This window comes from Protopterus annectens, chromosome 8.part0 (assembly GCF_019279795.1).
Source record: "Protopterus annectens isolate FY-2018-M chromosome 8.part0, PAN1.0, whole genome shotgun sequence".
NCBI classification, from domain to species: domain Eukaryota; kingdom Metazoa; phylum Chordata; order Ceratodontiformes; family Protopteridae; genus Protopterus; species Protopterus annectens.
Window position 1 is genome coordinate 1,396,092,511 of NC_056741.1, and position 17,785 is coordinate 1,396,110,295.

The following is a 17,785-nucleotide window of genomic DNA, read 5'->3' on the forward strand; positions in this document are numbered from 1 at the left end:
ACATGCCACACAGAAGGCTAAGTAAATCGCATATTTTGATTTACAAGTAAACAGTTCTTTTATATTAATCTTGTTCTTACCTACCATTAATTTTTTGGAATCTGTATATAAATAATGACACATTACAATTAAAACATTTAACCATTCCTCTTCTTTCTAACACTTTTAAGTCAGTCAACAGTGGAATTAGCATCTCATAAAATGAATATGGCCATTTTCACCTCATATAGCACCATCTATTTATTATTCATCTGCCTGGTCCAAGACTAAGAACTGTTAACTCATCCAAGGGTGGCTAAAGCAAGCTTAGAATAATTCACCTGCATACTAATTTAGTCAGACTCCTCTTACCTTATACTATGCCAGGGTATGACTAGAACATGTGGCTATTTTTTTTTTCATTATTATCTGAGTCAATGTTTTAGTCAATGTGATACAATTTGAGAAACGTGTGTGTGTGTGTGTGTGTGTGTGTGTGTGTGTGTGTGTGTGTGTGTGTGTGTGTGTGTGTGTGTGTGCTTTGCTTCCCTCATTTCACCCTCTGATTTTTGTAGTTTCATTAGTTCAGCTGAATAGCTAGTTAAAACAACTTTTACTTTTCCAATCTTTTATTTCAGTTTATATATTCCTTCAGTGTTTCACTTATTTTAACACATTTGAGTACATTTGATTTATTTTTTCCTCTAAATTTTTAGAAGTCATTTTGTGTACCAAAGCTGACTTTAACTGCTTTTTGCTGAATGTCTGTGGGATTCTTCTGAGCCAAAGTTTTCTTTTCTCTCTCTCTGGTTGATTTTCTCTCAAGTTCTCCAAAAATCCTCTTTGCTAGCATCCAGGGAGTGTAATTACTAACCAGGGACTGATGTTTACTCATACTGACAGTTTTGGAGGCCCTTTCTTCACAGTTGCTGCTTTCACACAGGGTGAAATGAACTCATTCTGTTGATCGGTGTGCAGCCATTTTGGAAGTCTGCCCTGTTCATCATTATTTTATCCATTAGCCTCACATCACTCAGATTTCCCTATCCATTTCCTCAGTGACACCTACTTACACAACTCATGCTTCACCACTTGATCTACATTCTGCCTCCATCTCTTACTAGACAAGACCACCAGCTCATTATTCCCTCCCCATTTATACTATCTCAGTACCATATTAGGTCCATGATTCCAAAGGGTCTGTGCTTCCCACACCTTTAATTTCATATGTTAGAGCAGTACAATTATCTGCATCCATCCTTCATAACATTCCCATTATCATATATCTCTGAAATGCATTTAACTCATCTACAACAAAAATACTGGCTCAAAAGGTCATCACTACTCTTTCTGCCTGCATTACCCCTTCTACCCTCTGTCAACAACCTTTTCTCCTCCTTTCTACTTTCCATCCTGCCGGCTGTTATAGCCTATGCAGGATATAATCCATACAGTTTAGGCTACTGCAACAGTGATCTATTCAAACATCTACTGTTATGGTAAGTTTACTAACACAACTGTGCTTTCTGATGCTACTTGTTTTGCAGATGTGCAACAAATCCATCAGTACAGGATCAGAGGATGTTTTATTGGCTAGGCACAGACTGCCATGCAACAGTCTGTAGACATCTGAGCAAAGGGATAGGGCTTTGAGACAGTCTGCATAGGACTTGTTTACTGTCTGTGGTCTTTCAAGCTGTTGCAAGTGCCTGGTCGGGTACATGCTGAAGGGTGAACTGTACCCAATGATGGGTTTGATATCAGCACAGTACAGCAGAACAATGACCTCCTTGGACCTGGATGCCATGCCCTTACAAGTTGTGCAACATAAAGTGATTTACAGACTATAGTAAGCATGTGGTGGTCAAAGATCAGGTTACTGTCAGCAAGCGTTCCCAGACACCTGACCACTTATCTACTTTTAGGGATGTATTATCAATGTGGTAATTTCCAGGAGTGGTCATCTTTCCAAAGGGTACTATTATGCATTTATTTCACTTTTAGTTTTTATCTATAGCTCTGGCACTAGTTGTCTGTCTGCATCAGGCAATCTTAAAACCAATGACTGAATTTCAGAGCCACAACTTGGGGGAGGGGGTGCTGCCCTGGGTACAAGCTGTTATGGGGCATGATTGGCAGTTGCCATTTTGGTGTGACAGCAAAGCCAGGTGATACTGGGGCTTTTTAAATTCATTTTGATGCTGCATTACCTGTAGGCAAGGTGTGTTTTTTATGATTGTAGCAAGGGACTTGCTACAGTTATAATGACAATGAAGTTTAATTTTACTTTTTTTGTCCCTCATCTTTAGGTTGAGGCAGGCACCAGGGTGGGGATCTGCCCAAGGTGTCAGATAACCTAGATACAGCTCACACACATTTATTTACTTGACAGTACCTGTGGACCACACTGTGTGTTACACAAGCTAATGGTGATATAGTTACCATAACTACATCTGTCAAGCAAAGGTTCTAATAGAAGTAACATCTGCTATTACTTCTGAACAATGCACCAAAAGCAAACATGAAATAAAGTAGAAATGATTATAAATTGTCACTATCACATACCACAGGATAGCACTCATCAAGGAATCAAGTCTGTGTTGTAGAAATAACACTAAATGATTAATGCAGACGTAAAATAAATTAAAATATTCCATTAGTTGATGTTTGACCACTGTATTTCATTATTAGGTGTTACATAACTCAGACGACAGCACTCATCTATGTGGTCGAATGTGCTTTGTAATGATTTTCTTTTTTTTTAATTGTTTACCAGTATATTAGTGTGGCGCAATTAATATGTCATCTGCAAGTTGTTTTACTGTCCATAACTGGCAAACGTTCAACACTATTTTGCTGCATGGTACATTCTCAGACCATCACCTACCCTCTCCTCTGCTACCCCATACACGGACATATGTATGTTTATCTAAATGTAAATATATGTGTGTGTGTGTATATATATATATATATATATATATATATATATATATATATATATATATATATACACACACACATATATACACACATTTTGTATATGTATATAAAGTCCACTAGAGGCAGACACACAGTACTCACCCCCCCTCCTAGATTAAGCTTCAGTGGAAACAAAGAATGATAAGGTGGTTATCTGTAGCAGTTCCTAAGAAACAACATGGGCTCCTTTATTACTTCCATAATGATATCAGCCCTATAACCTATAAAAAGGACATTCATTATATAAAGATGTAGTTAATGTGAATGTGGGGCGAATGAATAGAACAGTTTCACTGAGAGAGGTGGCAACCAGCACCCTGATAAAAGCATTTACTTTGCATGACAGCTTAAAGTCAGGGATGCTGGACAGCCAGAGGCCATCCTTCCATTTAAGTTTGTTATAAAATGTACATCAACAGTAAGGTCAAACAAACCAACACATATGATCATAACCCTGCTTATAAATGTTGCACTGCATCTGAATGCATAGGCAATAATGTTTTAGCAGATTAGAATAACCGTGAGAGACTTCCGATAACCGTAAGAGACAACCGTTGATTTTATTGATACAAATGTCAGCAGTACTTTGCTCACATTCACTATATAAATATGTATTTTTATTTAATATTTACTTATTTGACAGGTTGTTAAGTATGTGTCAGTGCATAGAGTCTATGAGAATGGTAAACCACAAATAATGCTTTTCTGACCAAGGTTCCCTGTAAGATAAAAAAAAAAATGCTAGACAGTAAGATGCTTAAATTATTAAATACCTGTACTAGCAAGGCACAACAGAACAAATATCAGCCCAGTGTGTGTTTTCCCAGGGGGAATAACAACAATTCTGGGACTGTCAATAAAGTGCATAATTAATTAGAAGATGAGGAGTAGGATGAGAAAATTGTGACATCAGATTGTGGGAGGGATTACTGAAGTACAGTGAGCATGGGGTACTCTGAAAAACAAAATTACTGAAAGCTATTACAATGAAAAAAATGAATAAGTAATAACTAAGTGTCGTGTTTATGATGTACTATCTACTGGGATTTAAAAAAAAATGTTTTTCAGAGACGCCCAACTTTGATACTCTTCCTTCAAGGAAAAAAAAATTACCTCAGGGTTTCTGAACACTAGTCCATGCTCACTGCGGCAGTTTTCCTTGAATGCTTGAACAGGATGTCAATCAACTCTGCAGTTTGGTACTAGTCTGAAAACATACAATCTGTTTCACCATCTACTAAATCCACTCAGTGACCAAACACACTTTCACTCAACTGCAGTGGAGATGTAATTGACGGAGCAATTAAGGATCGTCGTATAGATCACCTGATTGCAACCTCCAATTGCACCTCCAATGCATCTTTCACGTTAAAATTAAAAAAAAATAAAAAATGTTAAGCCGAAATGGAAACGTACCATGTTGGTGGCACATTTTCCAATTTTAACAAAAGCACAGTGCAGTGCATTTCTTTATTTTTTTAACTCACAGAACAGCTTTAAAAAGGGGTTGGCACACAGCCCTCCACCCATGCCTAAATCCGCCACTGGATTATCATGCTGTCAATTAAAAATTATTTTTCTTGTAACTTACAAATAAAATATAATAAATCAAATGAAATAAAAATGAAATCCCATTAATTCAGGCCTTGGACACTGATCTTTTAACCGTGCATCAGTAATGTAGTATACACTACATTTTTGACCTATCAGTTTAATATATTAGGAAGTGTAGGAAGCAGCACCCCACATTAAAGTCTCTGGGGAACTGCCCCCCCCCCCCCCAAATAACCCTCATTAGATTGGCTGTTGGTTTTACAGGGCCCAGCCCCAATGGACTTTCAGTAAACAGTTGTAATTTAAGTTACTCAAATCCTGATGAGACATGTACTCCAAGACTAAATGACAATGGAATGATTATTTCACCCAAGTGTTGTTTTACATAAACTATGATTATGATGATTCTCCACTCAGGAATTATTGATAAACTCACCAAACTAGGCATCGACCCCTATATCACTAGGTGGGTTGCAAACTGGCTCACAGATGGAACCCACATTGTGAAAGTAGTGGACTCCAAGTCAGACTGCTGACCAGTCATGAGTGGAGTCCCACAGGGATTGGTCCTGGGTCCTCTCCTGTTTGGCATCTATTTCTCAGAAGTCCAGGCCAACATGGAGGGACTCTGGCTAACCAAGTTTGTAGACGACTGCTAGCTGGGAGCCATTATTAACTCCCCAAGTGATGTAGACATCCTACAGAAAGGCCTCACTGAGACCAGTGACTGGTGTCGAAACCATGGCCTTAAGCCTAATGCCAAAAAATGCGTCGTCATTCCCTTTGGGAAAAACATAGCTCCCACTAATTATCACATCAATGGGAGCCCACTGAACACTGAAGGTATTATAAGAGATCTTGGGATACAGGTTGACAGCAACCTCTACTAAGACCACTACATTACCACTGTGGTCAGAAAGTCCTTCTATGTGGCACATCTCTTTACCAAGGGTTTTGCATCCAGGAAGAAAGAGGTCCTCATCTCTCTCTATTCTTCCCTCATTAGGCCAATCATCGAGTATAATGCCCCATTTGGCATGTACCTCACTAGACACATGCAACAGCTGGAAAGGCCACAAAAGTACCTCACAAAGATGATCCTACCCCTTAAACACATGTCCTACATGGACAGACTCAAAATCTCCAGCTATTGTCTGTCTCATATCATCTACTAAGAGGTGATCTCTGCTTGACTTACAAAGCCATGTCTGACCCAGCTCTGTTAGAAATGCTACATCTAAAGAAATCCCAATCCCCCTGCACCAAATGGTCCAGAGACCTCAACCTCATTACCACAATCAACAGAGCATGCTGGAGGGACAGGTTCATAACCCAGAGACTGCCCATGCTCTGGAATAGACTTCCCATACATGTCAAGCAGCGCACCTCACTGGCCCTCTTCAAGAGAAATCTTGATGAGTGGATGGGAAGTAGAAAGCTCACCCCAGGGATCACTCCAGTGGTTCTACTTGATACAGGCACTGGGAATTAATGTTGGGCGGCACGATGCTAGGGCACTTCAATGGGCTAGGGTTGTAAAGGCTCTGAAGCCATTAGCCTAGTACACACTTATAAACCTATGAACCTATGATGGGTAGCTTACTTAAACAATAATGGATCTATTTTTTGCTGTGACTTACAAGAAAACACATCCTGACAAATATCACAAACTGTAAGCCACTGATGTCTAATCTCAAAGTGTTCATAGATGTACCTTATAGAGTCTCCCTATTTTCCAAGTATATAATCTACAGGGCATTATTAATGGCTTTTAAGCTTCAGCTACGGACTGCTAAATAAAAAAAAAATAATTCTTTGCTCAACTAATTAAAAAAATATATATTTTTTTTTAACTGAGCCCTGTCATCAGTTTCTGAGCTATGTAAAAATTCCCGTTTGTGCATCTGTAATCACCAAATGGATGTGGTTGACACTAAACTCATTTGTTCATTCTGGTATAAACTCCTTCATTGTGATTTCAGTTGTTCCTTTATTCTTCTGTGTAATGATTTTATTTTATGGTAGAAGCATGAGTGCAGTGAGAGAAAATTCCTACCTGCTGTTTATTTTACTGATAAAATCTAAGCTATGTTACTTCAGTTTATATAAATGGCTATCCATATCATCCTGATGTGCAGATTTTGGATGTGGTGAAACTAACTACTCAAATTACTTGTTAGATACTTCAAAATTATGACAGGGAGGCATTATTCTTTTCAGATGGCTACTGGAATTCACACAGAACTCTGTACACAGACTAAAGGCATCTAGGCTGATGAGCTTCTGTCCAGAAACTGGAGATCCATTTGAGATCCAGGAGTCATTAGAGTCCTTGTTCTAGGATGGATGATTTTCTTCTTGGGATCTGGTTTCACCTGAAAGTGTTTCATCAGCTGCAAAAGGAAAGACAAAGTTATTCTGCAAGAAACTATGCTCAGTCTTTTTCTTACTGCAGTTGGAGGGCTGTTGAACTGTTTTAGGAATTGTTTTCTTTCATTCCAGATTTTTCGTACAGACATGTTATATTTACTATTACGCATCCTTTCTTACTCTAATTAGATTGTTAATAGAAGACTGTTTACTCCAGTAAGATTTACATTGGGTTTGATTCTATATGTCAATAGTTAACTAGTTGAGAGTCAGTTCACTGTAAAAAATGTAAATAAGCAGACTTTGATTAATTTGCACATTAGCATTCCTACTAATTGCACATACATAAATTAGTACATACACACACTCACTATTCACTCCTATACAGAAAAATCCACTTCTTATGTGGGAGCAAGCCTCTCACCTTCCCCCAAAAACATAAAATCAACTCTGAGATCACACTTGCCTTGAAGCAATTGCCATGTGTGACACAGATTCATTTAAGTACCCATCTTACACACTCTTCATATGACACACTAACCTTCCATGCACTACAAAATAAGACACACCATATTAAATACCAACACTCAACAGAAGACTAAGACACATGATAAGCTTCCAATCACATATACAAACACACACACACACACACACACACACACACACACACACACACACACACACACACACACACACACACACACACTAATCTTGCAAACAAATTGCTACCACTCAAACACACAGGCAGACAAAACCCCCATACACCAGAAGTATCAAACCACAGTTATTTATGAACCCACCCAAGTCCCAAATCATGCATACAAATCCAGTAATCAATATACTCATATGCATATACAAACCTGACAGTGGTCTTGTACGCTATAATAATCATTATACATGAAAAATGCCATAAACTTACCTCCGCACACTTCTGTGCACACTTGACAAATAGATACTTGAAAGCAGTATATATTTGCCAAGAATGCAGTATCAACAAGTGGCACTTGACCACTTGGCATATGACAAACAGGACTGCAACCTTGTAACCTTTACAGAATATATATGCACATACTGTATTTCAAAATATTTTGCAGCAATGACTAGTAAGTACAATGAAGAAGAACTGAGGGATAAAGAAATATGAAAGGACCGACTAGTGCTACAATAAGGCAGGAGTCTTTTCAGAACAATAAACTTGTTCAGAAGAAGGTCACTGTCAACACATATGACATAGGCCCACAAATTCCCAAAGAAATGAGGAAGGAAAATTACTAGCAGAATTTTAATAAAATAATTAATGTAAGTACTGGGTAAAGAACATGGTGGGGACACAAGCTGAAACTGGTAGGGAGATAAAAGCAAGTAATCAAAGTGCATTTATCTTTATTGATAATGTGACTGAGGGAAAAGGTAGGCCATAGAATGTAGAAATGGAGAAACACTAGCCTTGAATAGGTGCTGGTCTTTTCTTGGAACCAACTAGAAAACCTTTTCCTTTTATTAATATAGTACCTGTTGCATGTTCTCATGAAAAAGAATGCCTAAAGGTATAAAGATTCAATCATCCAGGTAGTCAGCTATTGTTATTATGGTTGAGGTGTATCAAACACTCCTGACCTTGCGTGAGCAGATCCAGCTTGTAAGGAGCTGCAGTAATTGCTCCTTACCATTTCAAAAGAGGGGAAAACCACTGCTGCCTGGGCCAGAAAGAAGTCACCACAATGATTATCAGACAGCCTTTATGAATCTTCAGAATGACCCTGAATATTATGGGAAAGTGTGGAAAATTATACTGGACAGTTCCTAAGGAAACAAAAGGCATTTGTCTTCCAGACCTTCAAGGAAGGGGACCAGGAGCAGAACTCCATTGACTGATAGTTGAGAATGGAGACAAACAATCTATTTGAGGTATTCTCCACAGTAGGATCAATTCCTGGAAGACCTCCAATAGATTCTAAGACCTCCGATACAATTCTAATTCTCGAGTGTCTGCCCTGTATCTGGTCTTCCCACATCTACTCTCTCTCTTCAGAAATCCCAGAACTGAAAAGTTAAAGGTTGTAGATACCAAGTCCAGACTGGTCTGAGGTACCATTGTATTTTCCTCATTTGTAGACTGGCAAAGGGCAGTATGATTATTACATACGTCATATACCCTAGAATCCTGAGAAACACCCTTGCAGATGTTTGGTTCAGGCTGTCAAAACTCATGAAAAACTGCTGAAACATATCCACTTTGGAGGATGGAAGGAAGGTCCTTCCCAAGGCAAAGTCTAACATGCATCCCAGGAAAATCATGCTGCAAGATGGGATGAGAGAAGGCTTCTACAGACTGATTTAAAATCCCATATTGAGTAGACATTCCTGTACAATTGTTAGAGACTCTTGATAGCTGAAAAAAGTCTGCAAAGATAAGACAGTCATCCTGATATGGAAAATATGAATGCCCTGGAGTCTGCAATAAGCAGTGACTGGAGCTAGGCATTTTGTGAATAAACTTAGTGCAGTGAAGAGTCCAAAAGGTAAAACACAGAACTAATAATGTCAGCCAGACACAGCAAATCTTAAGAAATGTCTGAAATTCTAGGAATGTAGTGATAGGTTTCCTTTAGATCCAGCTTTATCATGAAACATAGATGAGGAATCAAAGGTACAAGATTTTGAACTGATAACATCTTGAACTTCAGGATATGACTAAAAGGTTTAGAACAGAAAGAGCCAACAATAGTTTTCAGGATTCTTCTGGTTTGGGATTCAGAAATAATCTCAAATAATAACTTTTGCCTTGGAGATTGACAGGCACTGATTCTATGACTCTCTGAAACAGAATGTTGTGCACAATGGGTGGAAGAAGAGAAATTTGGTTCCCTCGGCAAGGTAGAATCCCTTGAAATGGAGGAAGAGAAGAATATCCAGATGGATTGCAGTCAGAACCCAAATGTCAGGAGGCTATCTGATGAAGTTTCAGGGACATAGATTGCCAAAATGGGTGAGAAGGGCAACTTGAACAGTCACATAATCATGCTGACTGGGAGGTTTGTCCTTGAAATTTGGAGGCATGTTTTTTCTTTTTTTTTCCATTATTTTTTAAACCATGATAGTTGGCTCCTTGCTTCTTAAATTGTTTACTGTAAAAGGAGGCTACAGTTATTCAGCACCTTAGCTGCAGAAAGGCCAAAGTCTCCTTATCTAAGGGGGGAATTAAAATATCAGATTTAACATCTGCAGGAAGGGTTTAGTTATGAAGCCAAAGATGTCTCTTCAAAATTGATCAGGATGCAGAAGCCCTAGAGGTACAGTCAGTTGTATCATAAGTACATTTTAGGGTATACTTTGTCACCTAAGAAACAGCTGCCATAGAACAAAGTAATAAATCCTTTACCTCAGAAAAAAGGAAGGTTAACCATTAACTTCTGCATATTCTCAAAAGTCAAAAGCAAAATAGAATACATTTTCTTCTCCAGTATAGCCATTGCTTTTCATCGTTGTTAGTAGAAAAAAGATTAGTAGTGGTGACTGGTTTAACAACAACAGCTTTGGGTAAACAAATGACTACTGGATCTGCTTTAGCATTAGGAAACGTGCTTATGAGTCTAGGACACCTTCTAAAACCTGTCATACCTGTTAGGGACTAAAGGTTACCCAGCAGGAAGGCTTGACTGTGAGAAAAAACATTCTCGAGAGGAGGATAGGTTTATCTTTATGCATCTGTATCTCTAACAAATCATAATACATTTTCTATGCCATGGGAATTTATTTCTACTCCACCTAAAACATCTTTCATTTTGGATAAAATGTCAGTAAAAGAATTTTCTTTGATGGGGAAATCTAAAGCAATAACATACTTAGAATCATAATGCTCAGATTAAGAAGAAACCCTTGAGGTACACCTCCTTTCCCTGCAGTGACTACTCTTCTGACTGAAAAATCCTGACAGAATGAGAAGGAATTTTTTTCCATTTTCTTTCAGCAGGATGAGAAGATGAGGAAAAAGCAGTAATAATTTCATTGGCAAATCCCAGTACATCTGTTCTACCTGTGGAAATAGAAACAGTTGAATGGAAGTTTTTCCCTCTAAGCACATTCTCCCTGAATGATAGCTAAACCTTAGGCACACTGAACTTAGCATCTGTAGATCAGAGTGCATGTGCTGTGTACCGTACCTTTAAGAAGCATCTCAAAGATGAACGTGCATATATAAATAGCAAGCATGTGCCATTACTAGTACCATTTTGAGACTGCAGCCAGAGAGTAAGCACGTATGAGTTCTACAGTTAGTTTGTATATAAGTTACTTAAGTTAAAGTCAGTTAATTTCTTTTGTGATATGTTTGTATAAAATAAAGCTGCTTAAACAAAACCAACAAAGGCTCTTCTATTGTCTCCAGGATAGGAGAGCGACATGATGTCAGAACCAGGATAGCAGAGATTGATACTCAGGGCCATGAGATACAGAGAGGGCAATGAAGTTAAAGTAAAAGAAACAAGCACAAAAAAGAGCGAGAAAAGAATCAAAGGATAAGAATTTGTACAAGCTGTTTATTCTATAAAAATATACAACAGAGCATTACAAGGGCACAAACTGCATTATTAAGCAACCATTAGGCACAAAAGCTTTATTAGCAAAGAGAAATGTTTAAAATAAGATGTTTGACAAAAATGAGCATGTTTGAAGCAAAACGAGCATGTTTAAAGTAAAACGAGCAAGTTTTAAAGTAAGACGAAAATATTTAAAGCAGAAACGGGCATGTTTAAGGCAAAATGGGCATTTTTAGAGTAAAGCGAGCGCAAGAAAAGTACGATGGGTATGAAAAGAGATTAAGCGAGCAAAATTAATAGAATATGGGCAAAAAGGGCACACTAAGCATAAATAAAGCAAGGTGATTGCATGTGTTTTGGCAAAGTGTTGTGTTTTGGCATAACTACGACTTCATATTGTATTAAAGGCATAACTAAAGTTATTAGAAGTTTCTCAAAGTGTGTAAAAGTGCTTACAGTGTGTAATTATTACTGTGCATGCATTCCAAAGAGTTTGTTTGTGTGCAAAGTGCAACTATTTTGTGAAGTACAGTCAAAGTATAGCCATTCCGAAAAGTTTCTTGTGCTAGGTGTGTCTATTCGCAAAGTACCACCATTACAGAGTGTTTCTTGTACTTTAAAGAGTTGCCTAGCAGGCTACCACCATTTTGGGGACATTTCAGTGTGCTGTGTACAGTTTATTCGCAAAGCGCAATTACTTTAAAATGTTATTGACTCTGAGCTTCTCTTGCCCAGTTTCTTTGCATTGTGAAGTCATTTGAAATGTTTCTTAAAATGATGATAAATTACTTTGGCAATATAACAAATTCAAAAAGTGCTACAGTGCCCAAGAGAGTTATTTCACAGACTAAGCCCAATAGCATAGTTCTGAAAAGCCAATGAGCATACTTTCAGAAGCACAAAGCATAAGGGCAAAGTATAAGTACTAACATACATTTCTGGCATGTTGCATGTGAATGTGTTCATGCTTATTTGCAAAACTCCTTTACTGGTATGTGTTAATATGGCCCTTACTGGTTGTATTTGATCAGAATATTGCAGAGAACTGGAGAATGTTTGAGCAAGAGTACGGTGTTTTTATACAAGCAGCTTATTCAGATAAAGATGCACACACCAAGGCATTCGTTTTGGTAAACCTAGCTGGGTCAGAAGCCATAGAAAGAGAGCGTTCATTTGTGTATGCACCTGCAGTATATGAGGGAGAAGGTGAAACTCATCATATTGTTGTACAGGCAGAATCAAGGGAAGACCCTGACTGTTTGGCACACAAGTTCAGAGAAATGTGTAACCCTCAGATAAACATTACACTAGAGAGGCATTTGTTTTACACGAGAGATCAGAAACCAGGGGAAACTTTTGCAGCTTATATAACTGACCTGAGAAAGAAAGCTAAGATGTGTCAGTTTGGTGACTTAAAAGATGAATTAGTGAAAGGCAGGCTTGTGTGTGGTATTAATAGCAGTGCTGTGAGAATGATCTTGCTTCATGATAGTGACTTGACATTGAGTAAAGCCATACAGATTTGTCAAATCCACAAGGTGACAGAAAAACACACAAGTATGCTTGCCAGTTGCAAGAGTATGGTTTCAACAGGCTCCAGAGCAAGTGTAGATAGTATGCAACATGTGGCAAACAGAAATAAACCTACTAAGCACATGGCAGCCATAGCCCCTGCTGGCTTACCAGGGAAACCACATAGCTTTCCAGAAAGTTCTAAGACCAGTTCCTCAGTGCAATACAAGCATGAATCAGCAAAACCCAAGCCCAGCTTTATTGTTAACTGTCACAAGTGTGGTGCAAATCATGAGTCCAAGAGAGAGAAATGCTTGGCTTTTGGTCAGCAATGTAACAACTGTAAAAACTGGAATCATTTTCAAAGGTTTTGCAAATCAAGTAAATCTCTCATAGTTGCAAAGAAAGGTCAAACAAAAAAGCAAGTTGATCAAGTAGAGAGCCAACAGTATCACTAGTTGGTGAAAGGGTTGATGCAGTGAATTTATGGGCAGAGTGAAGTGTTTTGTACTGTCTGGATCAACTGTAAATCCACAGAGCTTAAAGTAGACACTGGTTCAAAGTGTAATGTTATATCAGCAAACACATTTGCTAAAGTGAGAGCTAATGAGCAACTCAATTTGACCAGTAGTGCAAAACTTGTTGCTTATGGAGTTGAAGCAATTCAAACTGAATGTTCAGTGATGCTTTCATTTATTTGGCTAAGAGCTGTTACAACTTGTTATTCTATGTGGTCCAAAGACCAGTACAGTTTTTGTTGGGTCTCAGAGTCAGCTTGAGAATGAATCTGCTTTCCTTTATCAAAGAAGTTCATCACATAAGTGCATCTCCTAGTTCTAATTTTTCAGAACCCATTTTCCCAGAGTATGCGGGTGTCTCCAAGGACAAGTTGGGTAAACTTCCAGTTGTGTAATCCATGGCATTAGTCCCAGAGGTCACTACAGTAGTTAGACCAGCAAGAAGAGTTCCGATAGTAATGCAGGACAAAGTTAAGGCTCAGCTGGATAAAATGGTACAGTAAGATGTGATTTGTCCGGTTACAGAACCAACTCAATGGGTGTCATCTGTGGTAGCAACTCACAAAAAAAGCTCAGACAAAATCAGAATATGTATTGACCCAAGGGATTTGAACAAAGTACTGAAAAGCCCTTATCATCCAATGTGCACAGTTGAAGAATTTGCAGCCCTAATACCAAATGCCACTGTTTTTTTCTGTTTTGGATGCAAACAGTTCATTTTGGAAAGTGATTCTTGATCATAAATCCTTATTCCAAACCACTTTTGGTACTCCATTTGGCAGATATAGATTCCTAAGGATGCCATTTGGAATAAATTCTGCAAGTGAAGTCTTCCAGCATGCAATGGAGCAATTTTTTTTCGGGTTATCCGTGCACCATAACAGTAGGTGATTTATTGGTTGGAGGCAATGGTGAAGCAGAGCATGACAAAAACCTAAAGAGAGTTCTAGACAGAACATATGAAGTAAACTTGAAACTCAATCCTCTGAAGTGCAAATTCAGCCTACCAGAAGTTATGTATGTCATTTGTTTAGCAGTACTGGCTTGAAACCAGAACTGACCAAGCAAGCAGCTATCCATGAAATGTCAGCATCAGACAATGTGCAAGCTCTACAACATTTCCTAGGCATGGTCAACTATTTAAGCAAGTTTATACCAGATTTCAGTGAGTTGACAGCACCTTTAAGACAGCTAACATGCAAAAATGTTGCATGGTCATGGTTAGAACATCACCAGAAGACATTTGAAGACTTTAAGCAGAAAATTGCCACCCCACCTACATTAAGATACTATGATGTGAATAAACCAGTTACTTTTTCCTGTGGGTCTTCAAAATTTTGTCTTGGTGCAGTTATACTTCAAGAAGGCAGACCAGTAGCCTATGAATCTAGAATGCTTACCCAAACAGACATGCAATATGCTCAAACTGAGAAAGAATTTTTTACAATAGTATTTGCATGTTCCAAGTTTCATGATTATATTTATGGTCAAGCTATTCAGATTGAAACTGACCACCAACCTCTAGTTACTATTATAAAGAAGCCTATGCATTCAACTCCAGTGAGATTACAAAAAAATGATGTTCAAGTTACAAAAGTACAACTTTAAAATGGTCTATGCTAAAGGCAAACTACTCTATCTAGCTGATACTTTTTCTAGATTTCCCAGTACGACACAACAGTTTGATGCAGAAAATTTTGACTTTGACATGATGGCAATGTGTAATTTTTCAGCCACTAGGCTTGATGGGTAACAAGATCACACTAAGTCTGATCCAATTGTACAAAAGCTCAATCACTATAATGTTGGATGGCCGTCAAAGCAATTAAATGTACCACCTGAAGTGCGACCATATTTTCCTTATAGAGATGAAATGTTGATGGAAGATAGCATTATTTTCAAAGGTCCAAAAGATTTTTTTCCAGCTTCCTTACAACAAGAATATGTCCAGATTTTGCATCTTGGTCACCCAGGTTTGTATCCATTAAGAAAACAGTGAGAGAATTAGTGTTTTGGCCTTCATTACTGAAAGACATTGATAAATTACTTTCTTCTGGTTCAGTATGCAATAGTACTAGACCACATCTGGAAAGAGAACCACTTCAGCTATATCAAGTTCCTGAACTACCTTGGTCGAGAGTAGCCACTGACATTTTCAAGTGGAACAGTCAACACTAGTTGGTACTGGTAGACTCTTATTTGAACTGGTTTAAGATTGACTTACTACCTAACTTAACATCTACTGCTGTTGTTACTAAGTTGAAATATAATTTCTTAGTCCATGGTAGTCCCAACAAAGTTATTTCTGACAATGGCACTCAATTTACTAGTCAGCTGTTTCAGAAACAAGAGAATGGGACTTTGTGCATGTTACTAGCAATCCTGAATATCCAAAGTCAAATAGTCTAGCTGAACGGGTAGTGCAAAGTGCAAAGTGCAAAGCAATTACTTGAAAGGTCAAAGTGTGACAATACTGATGTCTTTTTGAAATTACTTAATCCCAGAAACATACCCCGTGATGATATTCTTGGATCACCTGCTCAAAGACTTTTATTAAGGCATACTAAAACAACTCTTTTAGTTCCAGTTTATTGAATTCTAAAGTCAAGAACACCAGATCCACAAAGGCTCAACTATTTGAGAAGCGTTCGATCCAAAAGTACAGCTTTAATAAATCTAGCAGATTGCTTCGTTCATTTAGGGAAGGAGAAACAGTAACAATACAAATGGCAAAAGGTTTAGACTGGATTGGTCAGGTTACTGGAATTTGTCCTGAGCCAAGATCCTACCTTGTAGAATCTGAAGGTATGGAGTGCAGGAAAAATCACAGACATCTACTACCTGTACTAGAGTAATCATCATCACATTATTCTAGTGACACAGACTCTAAATCTCAGAGTGAAACAAATGTTGTTTCCATTCCAGAGTGTGTTCCTACCTCTGATTCCATTCCCCAAGATGTTCCAGATAACTCCAGACTTGAACATTGTACAGAGGCAGTCCCAGTTGCTAAATCTAATTCCCACATGTTATGGAAGGGTATCCAGGCCCAGTGTGAAATACACAGCAACTTGAACTCAGTTATGTATATATGTGTATTTTATTCTGTACAAATGCATGAAAGAAAACTGTCTGTGATATCTGTGATATCTGCATGCTATACTGACTCATAACATTGCATGTTATATTTTTCAAGAGGGAGCATGTAGATCAGAATGCATGTGCTGCGTACTGTACCTTCAAGAAGTATCTCAAAGACGCAAAGTGCATATATAAATAGCAAGCACGTGCCATTACTAGTGCCATTTTGAGAGTGCAGCTAGAGAGTAAGCATGTATGAATCCTGCAGTTAGTTTATATAAAAGTTACTTAAAGAACAACTGCACCCACAGACTCAAAAAACATGTTTATTTCATCATGGTTTGGTGTTTCCTACATTTTAACACCACTCTGGGATTATTTAGAGCTTTTCAGATATTTTTATATGCAATTTCTGACTCTGACCACATGGGGTCTGGCATCTTGAAATAATTCTGACTTAGTCTGCCTCTAGGTATCCCAGAATGCACTGTCTGTCTCCAAAAAATTACATCAGATCTGCCACATTTTCCCTAAAGCTCCTGTCAGTCCACTGATTTTACAGGCATTCACTGCTGCGTTACAGTCACCCACCTTTGGTTAAAATTTTATCCTTTTTCAATAACTACTTCAAACACAAGCAGTGCAAATGCTACAGAACAGAAATGAAAAGTGCATTTTACTGCTCTTTCTTCTTAGAAATGTTAACTTGATTTCTTTTGTGAAAGCTGAAATCTAGTTCTTCAAGGTATCTCCCCTACCCCTTCACACCTACCTTTCCTAGCTTTCAAAGAGCTAAGGTTAATTTGACACATTATCTGCATGTGATTGACAGCTCACAGCAAGTGACCAGACTAATGTACTGTTTTCTTGTCAGCCTTTCCTTCCTTACAGTGGGAGATTTTTTTTTTGCACTCCTCCTGTCAAATTTAGAACTAAGCTCCATAGCACTGGGAATAATCACTGTTTTGCAAAGCATCAAACTCCCACTTATTTTTCCTTGCTGTTTGGATAAATAGCTAACAAATGATGCACTATAAACACAAAATATTTCACAGACTTGCATGACAGCACTCACATGCTTTTTAAGTGGTAATTTAAGAAAATTACAGTATTGCATACTTTTTGTAATCTGATGTAGTGTTGTTGATTAATTGTGACAGACATCTGCTTCTTATGTAAAAACATGCAATTAATGTCTACGCATGGTCATTGCATATTTATGCTCTTAGTTTTTGCAGCTGTTAGTGTTACTTT

General features: G+C 38.0%; 1 protein-coding gene across 1 annotated transcript in view; it reads right to left on the reverse strand.

The window, feature by feature from the left end:
- Nucleotides 1–6,022: 6,022 nt before the first annotated feature.
- Nucleotides 6,023–17,785, reverse strand: part of LOC122809460 (sterol 26-hydroxylase, mitochondrial-like) — an 858,859-nt gene continuing 847,096 nt past the window's right edge. Inside the window, exon 10 of the mRNA XM_044080983.1 lies at nt 6,023–6,905. Coding sequence (XP_043936918.1) covers nt 6,780–6,905 — 126 coding nt within the window. The 3' untranslated portion in view covers nt 6,023–6,779. The remainder of the gene's footprint in view (nt 6,906–17,785) is intronic.